General features: G+C 44.8%; 1 protein-coding gene across 2 annotated transcripts; it reads left to right on the forward strand.

Moving 5' to 3' along the window:
- Positions 1 to 6,941: 6,941 nt before the first annotated feature.
- On the forward strand, positions 6,942 to 21,211 carry LOC146197977 (uncharacterized). 2 transcript variants are annotated; one of them, XM_084593281.1, is made up of 3 exons: positions 6,942 to 7,208; positions 7,945 to 8,092; positions 20,949 to 21,211. In XM_084593281.1, exons 1-3 carry the CDS (start codon positions 7,058 to 7,060, stop codon positions 20,983 to 20,985), a joined length of 336 nt encoding a protein of 111 aa, XP_084449407.1. In that variant the 5' UTR covers positions 6,942 to 7,057; the 3' UTR covers positions 20,986 to 21,211. The 2 variants fall into 2 exon arrangements, 1 of the variants encoding a protein (XP_084449407.1); XR_014704925.1 differs by having other exon boundaries at positions 6,954 to 7,208; positions 7,925 to 8,092.
- The last annotated feature ends 1,035 nt before the right edge of the window (positions 21,212 to 22,246 follow it).

The following is a 22,246-nucleotide window of genomic DNA, read 5'->3' on the forward strand; positions in this document are numbered from 1 at the left end:
AAGCAGTGAAAGCTGTGAGAAAAGCAATAAATTCTAGAGGGCACTTTGAACCACTAAAGTGCGGTGAGGTGATTAATAGCGCTGTGGATCGTAGCCCTCCACTACATCATTTCTCTTTCCCTCTCCTCTTTCACTCACACTTTCCTCCCTTCCTTTACGGCGTGGTACATGTGTCCGTGGAGAATTGTGACAGATACTGCGCCTTTTCTATCCTGTAAATCAATTTGAAATGCCGCTAATGCCTGCTGTACTAATGCCTCCTAGACATCTGGGTCTGCTTCTGTTTGCTGTCTGGTGCGGCATTTGAGGAAGCGCCAAATGAAAGGCCCCGCACGAACGCCCGGTGGGGTCAGCTTCGTCTATGCATGAATCGCCTGGTGACATCATGACCAGTCATTATGGTACATGGTGCGTCCCTTGTCAAACAACCCGCATTTCATTGAATGCATTTGTTTACAGGAAATGAAAGGCTCGGTATCTGTCACTCACGGAATCCCGCTATCGTCACGACAGACAATGGAAATTAGGATGAACGTTTCACGATCCAGGACATAACGCAGTTGGTAGAGCGCTCGGCTGGGGTCCAAGGGATGGATGTTTGATTCCCAGTGGAGATAAGGTTTATTTTTAACTATCTTCCTTGAAGTGTGCCATGCTCTGTCGACAGCTCCTACTGATAATGACGAGGCATTAAAGGCTTTCATCTTTATAAATTATTAGACATTATAGCTGCTCATAACTGGCAGCCGCCTCAATAATTTGTCGTTGCTGTGAGTGGAGACGCAAGATTCTCGGGCGGGTTGATGTGTTGAAGTCCTCATCAAGAAACTTTCCCAGCAAAACACTGATAGAAATGTAGATAGCTTTATTCTCTTGCTTAAATGTGGAATTAAAAAAGCAAACATAATTTATGAATACACTCCCCATTTAAAAAGTTTAATTCCTTTGAAATATTTACACTTATATTTTATTGAGTAAACATATAATGTTATTGCAAGACGCGACAGCATAATATTGCTGCAGTGTGCTGAAAAGTCTGCATCGGCAAGCTTGAATTCTACTCGTCTTGTGTTTTATAACCGGGAATGAAGTGTTAAAAGAGGTCATAATAATCTGCGCGTATATTATGACCGTGTTCAACATTTCGTATCTGAAGAAAAAGGTTGAAAAATTGTTGCAAGCGCAACCATATTTCAGTGTGTTCGCGCTGAAGTTTAGCATGCATCATTCATTTTGCCTGAGTTAGTTTGTCGTTGCTGTTATCAGGCAGTTGCTGCCTATATATCTAAAATATACTAGAGTAAACATTTTCTAGGGATACTGCGCTAGCAGAAGCCGCAGTTTACCATTACATACGAGTAGACTATCGCACGAGCTGTAGCTGCGATGGTAAAGAACTGAAAGCAATAAAATCTCAGTAGGACATTCTGCACTTTTACAAAGATTTCTAGTGTGGCTGCACTGCCTCCGAGAGTCAGAGCAGCTAGGGTTGCTAGTCTGTCTGGTGCTGCCTGTAAGCACGACTGGTACACCGCGTTTTGTTCAGCTAATATTGCGACATGCGATTCTAACTGAGTGTTGTGCTCCTCCTTCTGAAGATCTAGGTTTACCTACTAGTGCTTCAAATCCTTAGAAAGGTACACAATCTTCACTATATTAAGCTACATGCTCTTGACAGCTCAATTGATTTTGTTTACATATGTGCGAGCTTGTATCATGGTTAACATTATACTGTCAATCAATGAAAACTTTAGGAGGATCATGAAAGAAATAAAAAATTTTCTCAAGTTTTTTATTTTTACTTGAGTTGTATCGCAAAAATGCAATTGCATGACGTATGAGTTGCATTTTTAACACTGCTGTATTCATTCTGCATGCATGCATTATATACCCCAACATGTGTGCAGCCAAGACTACACGGCCAAAAGCCTCTACTAATGTATGTCGAGGGCCTGTTTAGTGACGTAGCTATTCCAGCAGTAATTGGGACACATCCACTTGCCAAGGCTGCAGTGCATGCGAGAAAACCCCACTCATAGACAAAATTAACGAAGCATAGTGTGTGGGATATTTTATGCCATTTACGAAGCTCTCCATGTTTGAAAGTCCCGTGCTTGAATTTTCAATACTGATTACTGCATTATGTCGGTCAAAAAAGGGAAATACTAAAAATATTTGTTTTAATTGCATCTTTTGAAACCATTTTACTTCCATTCAAAGCGGGGAAGAGCCTGTTACTAATTTGATGCTGTCTACTTTGTGCTCGAGGTCTGGTTCAACAGAAAAAATATGTTGCGTAAATTAAGATGTTTCCAGTAGTAGGCACTCAGGCGGTTAATGCATACATACTAAAATGTGGTATAATAACTACTGCACTATATGCAGCGTTTTCAAGGTGAGCGAGTCGAGTGCAAAAAGTTAGGCATAAAGTGAGCTTGTCTTGTGGTTCTTCATAATGAAAACATCAAGTGAAAGCAAGGTCTCAATGCTTGCAGTAAGCTTTGCTGTGGGCACTAATAGAAAGTCAGGCGAGGGCAGAAAAGAAAATAGCCACAAGTGAAAGTAACTAGCCTTTATTATGCAACCATGAAAGAAGAAAGTTTCTTGGATGCAAATGGGAAACCTTTCTCGCACTGAGTAATAATGTCTGATATTGCCTTTCTCTGGCAAAGCTTCTGCAGCACATTTTTTATACTTTGTGATTAATGGCCTCAAAGCAGGGCTACGAGTGAAGAATAGTAAATTGTGACAAAATGCCTACTACAGCCTACAGAAATGAGCTTCAGTAGTTCTGTGGGCGAGTAATAGAAAACTGTAAGAACAGAGCACGGAAATCTTGCTTCGGCTTTTTCATCACACACAGAAGTTCGATACTTCTGGCCCTTACAGACTTAAAGGCTGTAAGCTAGGCCAGCCTCTGTCTACCTTGCAGAATTTCGCACTTCTTGAGATCGCCAATGGCCACCAGAGCCTTGTTTTCCTTCTGAAGATCATATAGGAGATTTTCCGAATGAAAATGATCCATAAACTTCATGTATGCAGCATCTTAAAAACATTCAGTGCAATGTTTTCCTTCCACCTTCCCCAAACGAGCGCGCCACTTTGCAAGTATACTTAAAAAATGATAAAAATAATAACAATAAAAAATTCTTTGCTACCCAATTCTCGGCCGATCCCCCTCTGTGGGTATGTACCATAAGTTATTTGGACAACAACTTTCTGCAGCCGTGACAAAAATAGATTGAGTCGTTGTTTTGTCTTCACGTTGCAAATTAGCTGTGACAGAAACAGCAATGAATGATTCGGAATCGGTTTTGTAGGCGTGCAGTTCCTGATGCGCTGTGGCATCGGGCAGCACACAGATGTTTTTCGCAATCACCTTGCTTAACGCGGGTTGCACAAAAAGACGATAAAGTTCAATGAGGAAGCAACATATTCCAAATAATATTTAGTGAAATGGAAAAATTGTGAAGGGCATCGAGAACTGCCCCATTAACACACAGTATTTCTAGGCGGCATTCGTTTATTGGAATGGTTCGACAGCGCACACTAGTTTCATTCCTGTACAGTTTCGTCCATGCAGTCCCGGCTATGCGTGCCAGCATGAAGTGTGAACAGATCGAACACGCAGCAGAAAGCCCAATCAGGCAAGCAGGCGGGCCCCGCCGGGGTGGTGCAGTGGTAAGACGCCCGACTACTGTGCCGGAGTTCCCGGGTTCGAACCCGACCGCGGCGGCTGCGTTTCGATGGAGGCGAAACGAAGAGGCGTCGTGTGCTGTGCGATGTCAGCGCACGTTAAAGATCCCCAGGTGGTCGAAATTACTCCGTAGCCCTCCACTACGGCTCCTCTTTCTCTCTTTCCACTTTCATTCCCACCCTCCTCCCTTCCCCTACGGCGCGGTTCGGGTGTCCACAGAGCAAGTGTGACAGTTACTGCGCCTTTCCCTTCCTGTGAACCAATTTAAAAAAGCAGGCGGTCGGTCGGTCGGTCGGTCGGTCGGAGCATCCGCCTCGCATTCGGGAGGGACGGGGTTCGATCCCCAGTGCCGCCGGGTACCCACCGGTTTCCAATGGGCACAAGGTTTCCCCGGCCTGATGCTCGGCTTTTCTGGGTTGAAATGCTTGGAGAAAGGGGCCATGAACCAAAATGTTGGTTCAAGAAGAAGAAAAAAAAGGGCCAGTGCAGAATGGGCTTTTGCCGCGCGAGGCGGACTTAAGCCTGTTTCACATGCAAGCGAAACGCTAGCGATTTCTGCCGCGGCGGCGCAAAAACCTGCTTGGAGCGGCGGGGCCAGCCTCTGCGGCGCGAACGGCGAGGTTCGGGCACGGCCGGTCTCGAGGGAGAGAGCGCGCGTTCTTTCTTACGGCCTTCTCAATCGCCGCGTGAACAATGGGAACTTTTCTCCTCGAGTCACGCTCTCCGCCGCCGCAAGGGGCGCGACCTGCTCACCGTTCGCTCCGCATCTGCTTCAGTGGCGGCGGGTGGCATTTGCCTGGTTTCGCGCTGTCGCTCGCGAGTTTCGTGGTTAGTGCAGCCCCGAAATGAAAGAACACAGAACGTAGATGATGCAGCGGCATGTCGTCAACGTACTACACACGTGAACGCATATAAAAAACACTGTCTTTCAGCAAACGTTCGACAAGCATTGCATACATTGCGGCAGGGTAGCTACTTTTGTCCATTTTAGTCCGAATTTTTCCCAAGCCTGTACAAGAATAGGAACAAAAAAAAAAAATAAAACTGAATGACAAGTGATCACATCGAAGCTTCTTCAAGGCTAACATGACAGCAACTCGTCTGCTACAGCAAAACCGTCTTTAGCGCTAGATGCGAAATCATTCATGTAACACCGAAGATGAAAATAATTTCATAAAAATGTAGTGCAAATTGCAAAATGCTTGCATGATATAAAAGATTAGTATAACAGTCAAAGTAAGCGTTGTAGGGTTGAGTTTTAAATGTTATTACAATTCATATATTAGCCAATGTGTGGTATTATACACATTTTTTAATTTTGCAAATAAACATTGTTTTAATGAAATTTTTACATGATATTAAGCTTGTTATGAAAGCACTAAAAAATGGTTTGATATTCATGACACCACTTGTGCTCGAAGTGGTAAAAAGAGGCCAGTAAATGATGAAGGTGATACTCGATGCAATGACTTACAAATGAGTTCAGCTGCTATATCGAAAGTATGCAAGAAACTTTAAAGCGTTAAAGAAGGTCACTCTCACTGAAGACTCATTTCAAGCCCTATATAGCGACCCATTGAGGCTATCTTCGGGAAAGTAAGGTTATTAATGTGCGGAAGGGAATGACATATGCTAGATGCGAGGGCCGCAACAGCTAGCGGCATGACTACATTGTCAAGACAGACGTTTGATCTGAGAGCAAAATCAAGGCACTGAAGGAAGTTATGGCATCTCCTACCATCCCATTTCCCACTGTCACATATTCCGGTTTGCTTTACGCCGCCGCTGCTTTACGCGGTTTGCTTTACGCGTTATCGTTTAGTTAATCAACTTCGGGTGTGACGCTTGCTCTATTCTTCTTGAAACTAGCGAAAGAAGCAGCCCCATGTAGTACGCTCTTCTACGAGGACAATATTCTAGTGGACTGCATTATCCGAAACCAGAGCTTGTTGCTATTGGACAAGTTTTTTTTTTTTTTTTTTAAGAAAAAGCTGCCGTGCACCTACTATACACACAAATGTTTTCGAAGTACTTAAGATCCTGATTCAGTCAGCATTTCAGAATTCAACACTGAGTTGCCCGAAAGGAATTGACAACAGCTATGTTATTAGGTCCGCTTCTTTGATATTTGAAACATTTATCAGAATTCTTCTTCTCAATTAATTATACCAGGAAAGTGACAGAGAAGACCGAGAGGCCAACTCCTTATGTGCACAAGCCGTGCAGGAAGATTTTGAGACTGAATTTTCTAGACGCAGGTCGCGTTTTGATGAATTGATGAACATATAGTGCAATGTGTAACTTTGAAGGACAATTTTTTTATTGTTTGCCGCTCTTTTCGATTCTGCTTAACTGTTTATGCCGATTTCCTTGATTAAAAGTAGTCGCGAGACTATAATATACATCTTCGGTCTTTCAACTGACTGATATGTTTTGAACGAAGCTAGAATAGCCCACTCCACTAGACAAGCGAAATTTTTACTATATGAGTAAATTTTTGTTCTTTACTCTGAATCTGAGACGCGCCATGAATTTTTGCCCGTGCCTCTTTTGATCTAAACGAAAACGGTAGCGGTTGACAGAATCTCCACCCAACAGTTCACCATGCACTCACGTCAGGTCGCGCTACACCTGCTTAAAACATTCAAAGGCACATTGCATAGCCTGGTAAATTTAGTTTTGTACAAAACTTAGGGGTAAGAAATGTTGAAGTGTTCCAGAAGCTTCATTCGACCGTGCAAGGCTGCACTGACGAAGGAGCGCGCGCGTGAGTGGATTGTTGACTGTATTTTATTCCTCGTAGTCGATAAATATTCGATGTTGATTACGGATTTTGTATAAACCATAAGGGGCGAAATGTCAGGACCTGCCGGTTGCAACTGACGCGGGCGAAGCTAAAAGCGAGCGCGCGTTTCCCTTGCGCGTGAACGGCTGTAGCAGAGGAGCAGCAGTGGGGCGGTGGCGACCCCACCGAGGCGCGGCGGCCGGTAGAAACAGACCCCATTGGAGAGGCCGTAAGAGAAGAGAAGCGCTCTCTCCCTCGAGACCGGCCGTGGTTCGGGAAAGTTGGAATCCCATCGCCGCGAACGAGCGGCAGCACCGCTTGTCAACCAATGAGGCGGCCGCGCATTGCCACGTGACCAGTGCGAAACTTGCGCGGGAAACCCTGGAAATGAGGCTGTGTTTATTCCTCGCGTGGGGAGCGGCTAAAACTCGCCATGAATAATGCCAGTGTTGCCTGGATTTTTGCTGGACAGCCGCCCTGAATCCCTAGCAATCCCTAGGTCGGATTGTCCCTAGTTGGGGGCACGGCGTGCCGGCGGGCCACCGCTCATCGCCCGCCACCCACCCTGCTTGGGGATGCCGCCGGTGCCGCGGCGGCGGTTTGGTGCCGTGGCTTTTGTTGTAGTAAACGAGACTGTGCCTGTTGCACGGACGGGTGCGATCGAACTGACTGGCGTGCGCGCCATGAACAACTCTGGCACATCTGCTGCGGCTTCGGTACAGAAAGGTTAGTGCCCGGTCTGTGAAAAGATTTTAGTTGTGGACAAAGCATGCCAATGAAGGTGCCGCCATGTTCAAATTTTAGCTGCCCGTTTTGCGTGCAATGTTCGTGGTTATATGCTGTCCGCTTACCGTTCTTATTTGTCACATACTGCAGGGATTTGTGCCAAGGTATGCACTTGCAGCACGCGCCAATTTAGCACTGTTGAAGGCGAGCACTGCACTGTCTTATGATGCTGCTAACTGGCGCTTGATGCTTTGTCTTCTATCAACCAGATACTCACGGCACTCGTCAGTGATTAGCTGCTTAGGGCGACGAAGCTCATTTTATGCTTTTTACGTTCTTGGCCCCGATTCTCCATACGCTGTTCGTTTTGATCACATCCTGGTAAAGTACTTGCCCATGATATCGCTCGAGCATCACTAGCTTGAAACTAGTGATACATATTGAGCACCAAAAGCTCGAAACTAGCACTGAACCTTTCACAGCTAAAAGCGGCAGCTATATGGATGATATTCTGCGTACCCTTGATGAAATTTTGCCTAGTTTGCGTCGGGTACGACAAAAGGATAAGCTCTGTTGAGACAACAGAAATGGTAACGTAAATACCGTTTAGACAACTCCATTGTAGCACGGAGACCACGTAGCGGTGCTTCGAAGTAATGAACTCGCTACTGAGCTCCCCTTTTGTGTGTGTGATTTTTTTTTTCCTGTACCTTTAGTTTCTTACACTCCTCACTAGAGCCCTGCACGGGTTGGATTTTCCAGCCCCTTCCCTGGCCCACGTTTGAAGACCATCCCGGATCCATGGTTCCAAGCCCATCGGCAATGATTACATGGCCCGGACCCGGCCTGCGCTTCCACGACAGGGCCTGTGCCAAACCTGCAAAGTAAGTCTGAACAGACGCCTTAAAAATGTATTGCTTAACTAGCACATAACAGTAAATCAAGATGAGAGACAAACCTTGCAAAATATTCTTGGTAGAGAAGGGCACAGCTAAAGCACCGACAGAAGCAAAGGCATGGTGAAGAATATTTTGACAAGACATTTTATGTAAAGCTATCTAGCACAATGTACATTTAAAAGGTATGGATTACGGGCATTTTAACTATGACTGCTTATAAGCAATTGGCTCTTGGTGCAAGTTCTTTGCTTAATCACCTACAAAAAGACTGCCCCTGGCAACTTTGCCCCAGGAACATGAGTGGGCAAGGGCAGAAAAAAACAAAATTTACATATTCATTGAAGAAATCACAGCCACATTGTCACATCTCTGTGGAGACGAAAAGCGGTAGTGTCTGTTCATCTGTTCATTGTGCATGTATATGTTATTGGATATGTAAAGATTCCTAAAGCAATAAGCTGTTATCCTACAGCATTTATTATAGCGTAGAGACATTCTTTGGGGGGGGGGCAAAGCAGACAGTCAGAATTTTTATGAACAGATGGCTGCCTGCCGAGCAGTCAATTGAAGGTCCTTGTCCAGGGGCTGTTATGAGGCTTCAAATGTCCAGCCGTTAGCGGTAACACAAAGGTTAGAAGCTACCCTCTTGCTCACTGATTGCTGAGAAATCCTAAGCTGATGGTGTTGAGTACTTCAGTAGGCACGTGCTTATGCAAACGGGCTGTGTCATGCATGAAGCGGGAAACGCATGTGAGCGAAAAAGTGAGCGAAGCGACAAGGCGGCGCGGCGTAAGCGATCATGGTTCGCTCCGTCGCCTACTGGGGAAGACGCATGCACGCGACAGCGCGAACCGAGCGAAACGGCGACAACGCTCTGTGTAGGTTGTGTGGCTGGCATTTGGCTGGCATAGTGGCTTAGTAGCTGGCATTTGGCTGGCATAGTGGCTTAGTACACCATCAAAACTATTGCCAAATCCAACAACGGTCATAACGATTGCAAGAATTAACGTTATTTTGCGACAACATGGCAAAGTAAAATGTATTTACAGCAAACAGTATCGAATGTGTGTGAACTTGCACTGCTTGCACTGTAATCGGCACGAATAGTCACGTGACCCCTTGTTTCTATTGTTGTTTCGGTTGCGATTAGACGTTCTTTGAATCCTTGGCTATCCACCATTGTTCGTACAAAGCGAAATGTTTACGCGGTAATGCACAGTCACAATGCAACACAGCAAAATAAAGAAAGCATGCGAAATGAGCGGCAGTGACGTACGCTCACTTCCGGGCGAACGAGCGAAATTTTCTATTTCGGCAGATCCGAGCGACGAGCCAAGCGACACATGCATTTCTGTTCGCGCGAAGGCTTCGCGCGACGCGTGCCGCCGTCGCGTTCGCGTTCGCGTGAGTTTTCGCGTGCATGCGATTCAGCCTTGACAGGTTACAGCACTTCATAACACCTCCATTGTAGTACAGTTCGCTATCGAGTTTTGAGCCTTTCCTTTTTAACTTTTTTCACTTGTGTCATTGAATGCAGCCCGGCATGTTCGTACTAAATTACTTGGACAAAACACCGAGTGTCACTGATTAAACTCTGTTTACAAATGAGCTTTCTCTCATTCTCTGTCAACCTATGTACTAGTAGTGGTTTATTCATAAACCACCGGAATGATTTTAGTGCTGGAATTCCATCTCCAAAAGAAGCCATACACAGCTTTACCCAGCCTGGCCTCGTTCCGCCACTGCTAGCTGCAAGCCCAGGCCTGCATGTCAAGGCCGAGCCAGGTCCTGACCCATAAAAACGGCAATTTTCCAGCCCGGCCCAAGTTTTCGGGCTGCCCGAATTCATGCTCTGCTCCATACACTGTTGAAATTATTTGCCGAGAATAAGTTCTCAGCAGGCAGTACTTTGGTAATCTTTGTTAGGAAGAAATTACATGCCATAATTTTTTTGCCCTGGAAACTTGCTTACACGACTACCTCAAAAATATCACCCAGACGTGTCCCTTGCCTGCAGTCGCTTGCTGTACAAACAGCATTGCAATTTATTTGCTGACACTATGGCGCATGTAGTACGAAACAAAAGGAGGTCATTATTTGCTAGAAGATGATTGTGAAAGTATGAAAAATTTCAGTCACTGCTATTTTCATGGGAAAATGTCGCATGGCCTTGTATAGCCAATTAGGGCCAATTGATGAGAAATTTTTGCTCAAGATTTCTGCCAGCAGAGTAGGCACTGCTGTCATTTCTAATAGCTATTTCGTTGTTCATTCATTTGCAGCGGCACCAACATGTTCTGTTGTCTGTGTTTTGTGTGCCCATATTCTGTTCGTTGCTTTAAAACATTTCTGGGTAAGTGCAGTCGAGACCGCGAGCATAGTGTTGGGTGAATTCACTACGCGGCATGACAAAAGGAGGCAGTGTGGTGTAGAGGAATCCACTTGCGCCAAAGACAGAGACTGCAACCATGCCAGACAGGTTGCCAAGACATCGAACGAGAAGCCAGACTAGCCTATTGCCGAGAAGCTTACCAAAAGCGGAATCAAGCCAAGACTGAAGCGGCAGCTACAAATGCGGCACCGGCCGATGGCTAATGCTTTTGACTTGGTTCAAAGAGAGCTGAACCTCTGCAATATTTAATATTTCATAACAAAGGCTTCAAGGATTTGCCTCAAGTGATTCCAGGTAGCCCTGCATGCACAAACCTTTGTCACGGATACACCTGCAAGAAACAAATAGTGGTGCGTAATTGCTCCAAGCGATGTTCTCTTTGTTTTCCTTTTTAACTTGATACCATAAAAAGCACCCTGTGTGGCAGCACCTGCTGACTTGGTCATGTCATGTGGCCTTGTGATGTCACACAACCTGGCGGACAGTCATTGCAGTGCTGCGTCACCTTCCTGCCACTTGCCAGATACATGCCCATAATTTTTCATGGATGCCAGATTTTCTGCAGTATGGGACCCATCACAATATTTTTTGTTGCCAGATTTCAGTAGTGCAGTGTTTCGTGACTTTTTTGTCACTTGTCCGGCAGCAAGACACATTTATTGCCGAGATATTTCGATTTGAAGTTGAAGAGGTCTGTTTTCCTTCCAAGGGATTTAGACTTGGGAAAATGATGCAAACGATGGTGTAAACATAGACTCCGTGATTCTTGATGCATAGCGAGCAGCGCAATCTAGCAGCAGCTGAAATTAAAGCTACAGTTCGCCAAAGCCGTCTATTTGTTTGCACCAGGCATAGATCCTGAGCTTGACTGCAAAGTTCTCGCAGTGAATCTTGACCTTTGCACCCACAGAGCATGCGGTGCTTTTTAGAGTTGAGGTCACTTGACTAACAGGATAGAATGTACGAATGCCGGCGTGGCGGCAAAGTTTGTAGCTAGCGAAGCTATGGATGCGGCCACTAACATTGCCGAGCTACCATCACGAGTGACGAGTAAAGACTGCTACAGATGGTCTTTTTTGAATAGCAGCAAGGCGTGAACAATGCATTGTGGCAGAAAGTTAAAAGAAAGAAGGGGTACACAGGGCCTGTTTTGCTCAATTTATTTCGTTTCCTTCACTATTGTATTTCTTAATATGAACCAACTTAGCTCCCTTTCGTTCAATGCTTCCTTGGGTGCCTGCACCTTATGTGGTGTACTCTAACGTCGCTGCCCTGCAGATGGCAAACTGATGTGCCAGTAAGGTCTGTGCATGCACGCTGGGACAGCAGAAAATAGAGAAATAGAAATATTACGAGATAGTTTGGCAAACTCCTATGCTTATCATAGATATGAGACATCGGTGACACTATTAACAGCCAGCAAAAGCATTCAGCACACTTGGGATGCAATTGCACTACACAAGTAATGTAATGCGAGAGGTCTCAGCTGTTCGTGTGGCGCAATGGCTAAGACATTCAGTTAAAACTCCAAAGGACTTAGGATTAAATCCTGTTCGAGGCCGTTTTTTTTTTTTTTTTTTTTCATTTTTTTTTCGCTTTTTTTTTTTTTTTTTTTTCCCTTAAGCACCCATGCAATTTAAATCTTACTTTTTCTAGCCTTTCTTTTCTTTCCCAGCTCCACTCGGGTCTGTGCAGGTTTATTCTGCCCAGTAAGTTGTAACTTAATCCTGTGTGCATTTCATACCAGATTTTTCAATAGAGAAGCGCTTACTGAGGCATGAACTTCATCAGAGGAAAACTCTGATGCTCCGCACTTGTAAACCAAAGCATGTATATCAAAAATGAAACCATGTGGTGATGCCAAATGCATAGCTGTGACTTCAAAGAACCAAAACACCAAAACGAAACTGACTGCCTGTGGCACTGCCAAGCGCAAATTTATTTTTGGCTCCCATTATTTAGCCTGTCTTTTTGCCATTTTTGAAACAAAAGTTAACAATTCAAACATGCAACCATAATACATGTTAGGCAGCCTCCGGGATCCCTTACATGTCATTGTGCATGCATTTGCGATTTCTGTATTTCTGCAATGCCTGCATTTCTGTTCTCTTTTTTCTACCTTATAAGAGTTTTGTTTTCAGTGAAAGTGGTGTTTTTGTGATTAGGAGCCAGTATACCATCGCTGCAAGCCTACTTTTTCTTTCAGTGTTCCTTTAGCACTACTTGCAGGTCTACTGCAGGTCTTTCGTATTGCACTCTGAACAATTTTTTACCCATGCTTTTCATTAAGATTTTCGAAGCATGATGGGTTGTAGCGAATGGATTTGATTGCACCTGAAAACTTCAAACACAAATTGAGAGCGTGTAATTTCTCTCTTTTTTTTTTTTTTGCTCACTGCGTGTTCTTTGCGAATGATGAATTTGACCACTTGCTTCACGAGGGAGGGCTCGAGGACGTTGAAGCTACTTTGATTGCCCGTCACTAGGCACAGTTATAGCAGTCTCGTAGCTCACTGGGTGCATGAGGTATTTGAGGTTACTACTCCTTATCGCCATAGACACCAGCAGGCTCAGCATATGTATCTAGGCATGCGGCTTCTTGTTGGTTGACCCCTATCATTTATACTGCGCAGTTTGTTGAAAAATGGAAGCGTACAAGTTGACACAGGAAATGAAACGCCATGCAGTCCTCATCGCACTGGCCGTGCGCCACAGCGACTTGGAAATTGCCAACTTTCTAAATGTTGCGAAGCCTTTCGTTAACAAAGTGCGGACAGAACTAGTGTGCTGTGACGGTGACGTGGCATCTGTGGCGAAAAGGAAAAAGCACAGTCAGCGGTCAGACGTCGTCAGAACACCTGATTTTCTTCAGAGGCTGCAAGTCATCGTGAGTGACAACCCAGAGAAGTCAATGTGGGACATTGCAAAGGAGCTCGATGTCGTAGAGTCAGCTGCCAGGCTTGCTGTGCACGAGGACGTGAGGTACCATTTCTGTGTCATGAGGAGGCCGCAATTCTTTTCTGGTAAAGCTCGGGAGAATCGTCTGCTCTGGTCCAAGCGCTTGCTAGGCAAGCTGAAGAGCCTGGAATGCTTTTTTTTTTCTTTCAGATGAAAAGAACTTCGATCAAGACCAAAAAGCTAATTGCCATAATGAAAGATGGCTTTACGGAAGCGCTAATGAGGTGCCGACAGCATTGCAGACAAAATTTCTGTCTGTGATGGTGTCAGCAGCCGTCGGCAACAAGGGTGATGTCATGCTGCCACACTGTTTTGCAGAAGGACTCCGCGTTAATGCTGCCGAGTACGCAGAGGTGCTTGCCACCGTTGTGAAGCCCTGGACTGATACTGTTTCGAAAGGAAAACCTTGTATCTTTCAGCAACATTCGGCTCTCGCCCACACCGCCTGCGTCACCCACGAGTGGCTGGCCAACAACTTCCAATAACCACATCACTCCCAACTTGTGGCCTCCTAGTTGTCCAGATTTGAATACACTCGGCGTCGCTGAGAGAGAAGCCGACAAAATGCCACATAACACAAAAAACTCTTAAGGTCGCCACTGCGAACTCAATGGGCAGTACCTCTAAGAACCACCTGATCCGTGCATGCAGCCATTTCCGAAGCCGAATTGAATTGGTTATTGCTGCAAGTGGCGAATTCATTGAGTAATGTGAAAATAAACAGTAAGAGAAATATCTCCTAAAGTTTGGTGAAAATATATATATATTTGCTGGAGATATTCTCTGCCTGAAGCCAACATTGCATCCTCAAATGCCTCGTGCACCCGGTATATTGCAAGATATGTGGCTCGAAAGTTCAGGCACAAATCAAAATGTAGTACTTATTCTGTATCTAATTTTGAGCAAATTATGTGTGCAAAAAAAAAAAAAAACAAATTCATCTCAAATTTTGACCACCGAGGTCTTCTTTATACGTCTGCAGAGCTTGCAAAGCTCGTAAACACGCTGGAAAATTCGATTTCTTTAAATTATTTATTTCATTTCAATAATTGAGATTAAGACAAGCAGCATTCATAATTTTGCGATGTTTTTGAAAAGCCCAGAGGTTCCCGAGCCTGGACAGAAAAATTGAAAATGACAGAAAAATTACTCTTCGCATAGAGAAGTTCTACGTCCAGATGAGGTTCTGTTTTTATGTGAAGTCACTAAACTAAGAGCAGAGCTCTAAACCAGAGCAGATAATGCACCTGAAGGTGAGGAGATGGAAAAAATTATATTCTAGGGCTCTGTTTAATGACTCTGCCCGCGTCTTGTGTATTATTTTCAAATTTAGCAGCTTAATTCATTCACGTGCTCGTAGTTCAGTGACATTTTCATATAATTCTGTAGTGTTTATGTTGGTACCATATGCTTGAACTATTTATATTCACTTAAAGGGGTCATGACAGCTAAAATTTGAGCATAAACTGATTATTGCATTTCACTCCATTCACGTTAATTATAAATCCTCCAAATTTGAGATTTCAGTGCAGTAGATAGTTTATAATGATTTTTTATTATTAATAGCGAAAGCAGCTTTATGGTTTGGCAACCTTGGGCGCTGACGTCACACGATATCATCCCCATGTTTTCTGCTATTCATGGTGACTGCGGCACTCTTGCATGCATGCCGTGGATTGTGGTCACTGAGAGCCTTTTTCTTTCTTCAGCAAAAATATTTCATTCGCATATTTTTTTTTACTTTGGCAAGCCTTCACTATAGTGCGCAACCTTAGCGATCCTTGGACTTGTTTTGGGCTTCGTCTAGAGATTGTCGAGAAGGCCAAAATAGATGTGCTCATGCTGTATTATTTAAGCATACAATCTGAAGCACATTATTCTTACGTTTTGAGAGTTAGCTTGTTTAGCAACAAGCGCTCCCATATATAAAAAGGTACATGTCCAACGTTTCCTTCCTGGTCTTAAATCGGTAACCAATCAGCAACACAGTTGATATGAATCGAAGTTCGGTTTACATCTGGCTTCTGTTTTGGTGAGCAGTCAAGGTCGACAAGTCTCGTTCTGAATGAGGCCAATTTGGGAAAGCGACCCACGGTTTGCCTTTGCAAGTGTGAACATCGGTCAGTCTGAGCGGTTCCTTAATCGCACACCCTTTGCAATCCTCAATCGTGAATGGGCCTTTAAATTGCACGCTGGTCACATGTTGGTTACAGTCAGTCTGCAGTAAAACATCTTCAGAACACAGCGGGCCTGTTTGTAAGCAGCACAATTTCTGCTGCCAAGAAGGGTAGAAAGGCCTTTATGACTTATTGGAGATTTAATTGACCACATGCTCTGAAGTTTCTTCAAAAAGCCGATATTTCTGCTATAAAACATTAACATTTCTGCTCCATAGCTGTTTCAGAACGTCTGTCCTGCTTTCTGCTCCATTTAGCTGCTCCAAAAAGCATATTTGCTTGCTCCAAGAGCTGCTCTAAACACCTATTTTGGCCACGCACACATGGTACTGCTTTTCACGAGCCCCTGTCCAAAAGTGCTGGAAGAAGACAATAACGATGCTATTTTGGGGCGTACTTCACGCAACTTCAGCACTCAGACTTCGACTACCTTGAAGGAAAGTCATCCTGCCACTTAAGAGTGTTCAAACGTGGACTAGCCTCCCTTGCGCTTTATAATGGCGTTCGCACCCTGACCGCCTACTTACTTGTCCCTGTGGGCCTTCTCGATGAAATCCTACAGGCACTTCATGATGAGCCCACAGCTGGGCGTCTAAACTTTATTTTACTCTGAGTCGCATTCAGGTTAAATAATATTGGCCCATATTGGCCTCGTCTATCTGCTAATGTCACGCACTATGTCAGGAGTTACTGCGACTGCTAACGCCACCGAACACTGCTAACAAGACTGCAGGATATACAACCAAACCAATCACTTGTGAGGCCATTTCAACAGATCGGCATGGACTTACTAGGTCATTTCCCGACATTGACATCTAGCAATAAGTGGATAATAGTAGCAACTGACTACCTGACTCGCAACGCCGAAGCAAAGGGCCAAAGGCTTCTTCAGACTAATTATCGTTGTAGAAAGCGAGAAGCACAGCATAATATCTGTCGTGTAAAAAACCCACTTCTCGTTGTCCGTGGCATTGTCCTCCTTGCATGCATTAACAGTCAGTCGGCCTGAAAGTTAAGCCGATGTAACTAGTTTCTCGCTTTAATGTCAGCACAGTAGCCTGCCGCGCTGTTGCTGCCGGCTAGGAGCGGAGAAGCAGGTCAACTCTATTCCACCTTGTGTATGGCAGGGAGCCCGAAAATTCCAAAAGCACTGTGGAATCTATACTGCAGAAGTGCGAAAGGCTGAGCGTTGCTGGTGCACACGGTGCATCCGTTTGCTCTCATTATCATTATCAACGAAATGCACCATTATCATTGCTAATGCCGTCATTGTCATTATCACTAATTGCAGCGTCATTGTCAGCGCTACTATCGTCGCATGTGAGACAACCGCAAGCTTGCCTTGCAGCGCCGGCTGAGCACTTCGCCATAGATGGTCCAGCGAGGTATACAAGTACATCGTACTCAAGTGCTCCAACACCAGATGGATGCTTTGAACGCGAAGGTTGGCATAGGAGTACGGAATTCCACAAGCCGGCCTGTTGGAGATATTCCAGCTTGCGTGGAGAGAGCAGATCCATAACCAGGTTTGAGAAGCAGAAATGAAGAGATGGCACAGCGAAGCACGGGCGAAGTCATCCCTGGCGGTGGACTCCAGCACAAAACACACGATCGCTAATGAGAACATCTATGACAACACACGAGACAGCGGACGGCAACGGGTTACTCTGCGAGGCACGGAGTGGTTTTCTGCGCACAAGTGCTCCGAGTGCGACGCAGCCGATAAAACCATACAGCATGTTGTGATCGAGTGCCCGAAACTGTGGCCCTCCCCCCTACAACTGCGACATCAGCACTGATGGAGACTCTTTCGACAGCACTTGGTCTGCAGTCGATGTCACCACCCAAAGAGCACACCCTGGGTAGGGCAGTAGAGATGACAAAGCACCGCCTTGACTGGTGGCGTAAACGAAAAGTTGAAGGACTCCCCCCTTTTCCTTCCTCATTTCTTTTTTCTGGACTTTTGACCAATGCACAGCAGTTGGTATAGTTTTTGTTCTTTTTCTACTCCTTTATTTATTGGCCCAATGAAGAACTCTGTGATCCCTCGCTACAAAGGGGAGTGGCCGCATTAGCATCACGCAGACAAGGAGAATTATGATGTGTGTTTTAACTCATCCTCATGATAGACAAGGGCCCGCCGGGGTGGTGCAGTGGTTACGGCGCTCGACTACTGTTCCGAAGAATGCGGGATCGAATCCGGGCTTCGGCGGCCGCTTTTCAATGGATACGAAAGCAAGGCCGCCTGTGTTCTATGCGATGTCAGTGCACGTTAAAGAACCCCAGGTGGTCGAAATTTCCGGAATCCTGCACTACGGCATCTATCATAGCCCGAGTCGTTTGGGATGTTAAACCCCGCAAACCAAACCAAATCACTGTAGACAAGATATATGTGCAGTTCACGATCCCGGGCGTGGCGCAGTTGGTTAAAGCTTAGGCTGGCGATGCGAGGGATGCAGGTTCGATTCCCGGTGGATGCAGGATTTTTACCTTTCCGATGACATTAGTTTCGGTTTCAGGTGATGTAATTTGATTGAAAGCTATATTGTGACCGAACGAACGCCGACAGCATGAGCCATTAAAGCGCAGCTGCATCACTTTTCGAGAATTCTGCGACATTCAAGAATTTGACTCTCCATAAGCTGTCGGTAATGCTTGCAAAGTGTTTGTGTGCTATCTTTAAAACTGATGAAGTAATCAACGATTACAATTCGAGCTTCTCCTCACAGCACTGAAGGACTGCGTAGAAGCTAGATGATGACATCACGGACGGTAATAATTTTTCTTTACGTTACCTTCGCCCACATCATGCGGTGCCTTTTTTGACGCCATCAAACAATGTTTCTGGGCCTTCAATTTTGGTAGCCTTGTTTTTACTTCTCCCAACCAAGCCATTCTATGCGGGAAACATACTGGTGCCGTCAATGATGTCATTATGTGCCCCCCAAGCGTCGCTGTGTGGTGAGGAGAAGCTCGATAGCTGAAGCGGTTTAAATCGCTATTTGCGCCATTGTTTGAAACGCTAGCGCGAAGATATCTTGCATGCTTAACCTGGAACCTGTAATCGTTTGATTCCTTGAAACTCATCAAAATCTACAACTACAAAGTCTAGCAGTTTCCCTTTAAAGGCTTTCGCCTTAATACAGTGCTCAATGTCATGCTGATGCCACATGTAACGGAAAAGGAAAGCCTCAGTGTCACTGCCCACCTTCAGCGTGCAGAAGTAGCCCGACGACTCGCCCAGCTGCGCATAAAAAGCCAGCAAGGCACCAATGCCTAACGTAACCTACAATGACAATGAAGATTACAAGCCAGCAGACCGATTTTAGGTTTGGATGCTGAATCACCATCGTGGATTTAATGAAAACCATAAATTTTATGCTGCTGTTTCCGCAAATCAAGTTCACTCATCTAGATGAAATGGGCTATGGAATTGTCCCCAGATGCTGCTGACAGCACCCCAGGGATGATACATGTCCAGAAATTGTATGTTGTGTGCCTAAAGCCCTATTATAACTGATGGGCACTGTGTTTATATTTTGCTTGATGTTTATTTTTGCCTACCTTTCTATTCAATGTAGAGCATTGGGCCGATGCTTCTTTGAGAGGGAAGTCATACCGTAAAGCTTTTCTTTTTTTTTCACGCTTTACGCCACCTGGACGCAGCTTTTACTCTTTTTGTTGTACAATGATGATGCACAGATTTACCTCGAATAATTGCCACAACACAACACTGCTTCTACATTGTTCTTGATCATTGTACTTGGCAGGTTTACCTCTGTTTCCTTGCTGCCTTTAAACTGAGCACTGAGCATTCTGTTGTTCAATGACCAGTGCCTTTGTCGTGATTGGCACCTTGTTGCAACGAAATAAACTCTGAAAGTGAATCCAGTGTGCAGATAATGCTGTCAAACAAAGTGCTGAGTTCTTTTTGGCTGATAGTAAATGATGGAATAAGAACACAAGGTTGCAAAGAGCATATGTAGGCTCTTGAAGAAGTTACCTGTGCTCCTTCTGCCATTAGCTTGTTAATCGGTGTGATGAACCACTAGTTTAAGAAACACTATCACCAACCAAATTATTCATTAGAACCCAACATTTCGCGACCAACTCGGTCCCTTCCTCAGGGGCGACGAAAGTTCGAGGCCCGCAGTAGCAGGCAGCGGCCTATGCTTGGCCAATCTGAAGAAGAATGTCTATACACGCGCCTTTATTCCAATGTGCTTCCCGCCGTCGAGCTAGCAGGACAAGAGGGTCGGTCAGCACGGAAACGACGAAGCGCCCTCGCATTGTGCTCCCATACGTGGCGGGCACCAGTGATGCGCTTGCACGCATCCTGCGCAAACACGTCTGTGTGTCGCACAAACCTACCTCAACAGTCTGCCGTTTTCTGCCGCTACCACAAGACCGTATTCCCAAAGAAAAATAACCAGGCGTTATTTATAAAATCTCGTGCTCCGAGTGCTCTGCCTCGTATATCGGCGAAACAAAAAATCTGTCGGCGCATATTGCAGCACAAAAATGACGCCCGGCAATTGAACTCGAAAAGCAACCCCCCTCGCCGAGCACTGTGAATGTGCCGACCACAAAATCACCTTTGACGAGGTGAACATACTTGATGTGGAGACCAATCCTTTCAAAAGACGTCGCGTCTTTTTTCGGTTCATCCGGCTGACAGCTGCAGCAGTGAACAGGAATCCGGGGACGCTACCCTGGCTCTGCTACACAATTGGACTTCGCCACGTGTGCCTGCTACTGCGGGCCTCAAACTTCAGTCGCCCCTGAGGAAGGGACCAAGTTGGTCCCGAAACGTCGGGTTCTAATAAAAAATTTGGTTGGTGATGGTGTTTCTTAAACTTTTGTTGCAAGTACCCAACCAGGCAGAGTTCCATCGAAGACGTTGTCGTTCAAATCAATGAATCACTAGGAAAAGCTTTAGGCCTTTCCAGTGGCGGCATCGTAAAGAACCGATGAGTGTGGAGGACAAGTCTATTTGCCAAGTCTGAACCTAGTCAGAGCCTCTATAAAGGCACACAAAGGACAACTTATAAGAAGTTATCTAGCTCATTTTGGATATGTTGACATTCATCCAGCAGTAGTTATGGCTGACTGCATGGCAGTGTAGCCTAGCCTCTGAAATCTGCTTCCAAAAATTGATGTCAACATACGCAGTTTACTTGTGCAATCTGCTGGTGTTGGCAATACCTGTACTTTTTTTTTGTATTTTGTATTTTCCAGTCTACAAGAGTTCTGTTTCTAGCTGTCTTTTTTTGAGACTCACTTTTGACAACTTGGAAAATCTTTCTTTTTGCAGAGTTCAAAACCTGGAAGGACCATATGGAAATCTGTGAAGTGGCTCATTTTGTTAGTGGCAGGAATGGCTCATCTGCATACCATGCAGGTTTTTGCAAATGCACATCTGTTTGTTAGCCGACTCTGAAAAATATGAGGGCTAAGGAACCTGTTCCACGTCATGTTCAAAATAGGCTGTGCTTATATGCCTAAGCTGCTTCTGACATTGCCATGGTGCTTTTGATTTTGTATACAAATGCTATCTGAATAAAAGGTGCCTACGTATTTTGTATGTTTAATGAACTCAAGCATGTGATGGCTCACATGCATGACATTGTTAATGATGGTCCCCAAGATACACAGCATTTAATTGATGCTAATTATATGGAGTTAGCTGCACGTTAACCCCGTAACTGCCAAATTAACTCCCGAAAAACATACTAACATCGCCAGGTTTAGTTGTAATGTTTTTCATACCATTCTAATTCAAAAAAGTTTCCTTCATTAGTAAAGCATGCTGTCACTTCGCCATCTTAGTTTTTTTTTTTTTTTACCAGTGTATGCACATCGCAAACGGGGTCAGAGTAACTGTCAGTTACAATACTAGATTGTCAGCAAAGCTGCTGTCTGAACTACTTTACGAAAGAGCTCTTTTTTTTTTTTTTGAGGCATCACCGCCACCGGCACTCTTTGTGTGTGGCACTATCATAAAGTGACTTTTGTCATGCCAAAAATGTGTGCTAAAGACTGAAATGCGCATTTTTTTTCCATGGATAACTATGGCTCTGTAGAGTTGAAAATGCAATCAATGTATTTACCAAATCTATTCCTTTTTCATTGGCAGTGCAAGCAATGTAAGAGCAGGTTGGACAAGTGCCACTTGTCACTGGCAATACTGGCACAATTGCCAATGACAAATGAAGCTCCAAGATAAAGGACTAAGCCAGCATATGGTTTTGTGGATGCGGAAAGTTATGTGTAGTTAGTCAAGTTTGTACACAGTCGTCTGAAAGATTCTCAACATTTTTACAATGATTATTGCAGACCTGCAATGAGACACTAGAATATTCACTTTTACATAGAAAAGTGATGCTGCTTCAATAGAGGCAATATGCGAAAATGGCCGTATGATATGCAGCAGTATTAGTAGTGCACAATAAAGGTTCCCAAGAGGCTAAAATTGTGGCCCTCCTACAGCCTGGAAATAAAACCCCATATACTTTGCTGATATGCACAGAAATACTGCCTGTTGATAACTAGACATACGCTGCACCTACCTCCACCATCTGTGCTTGCCTTGGATTGCAATGCCTTATGTAA

This window comes from Amblyomma maculatum, chromosome 2 (genome assembly GCF_055883805.1).
Source record: "Amblyomma maculatum isolate TAMU_Amacu chromosome 2, ASM5588380v1, whole genome shotgun sequence".
NCBI lineage: Eukaryota > Metazoa > Arthropoda > Arachnida > Ixodida > Ixodidae > Amblyomma > Amblyomma maculatum.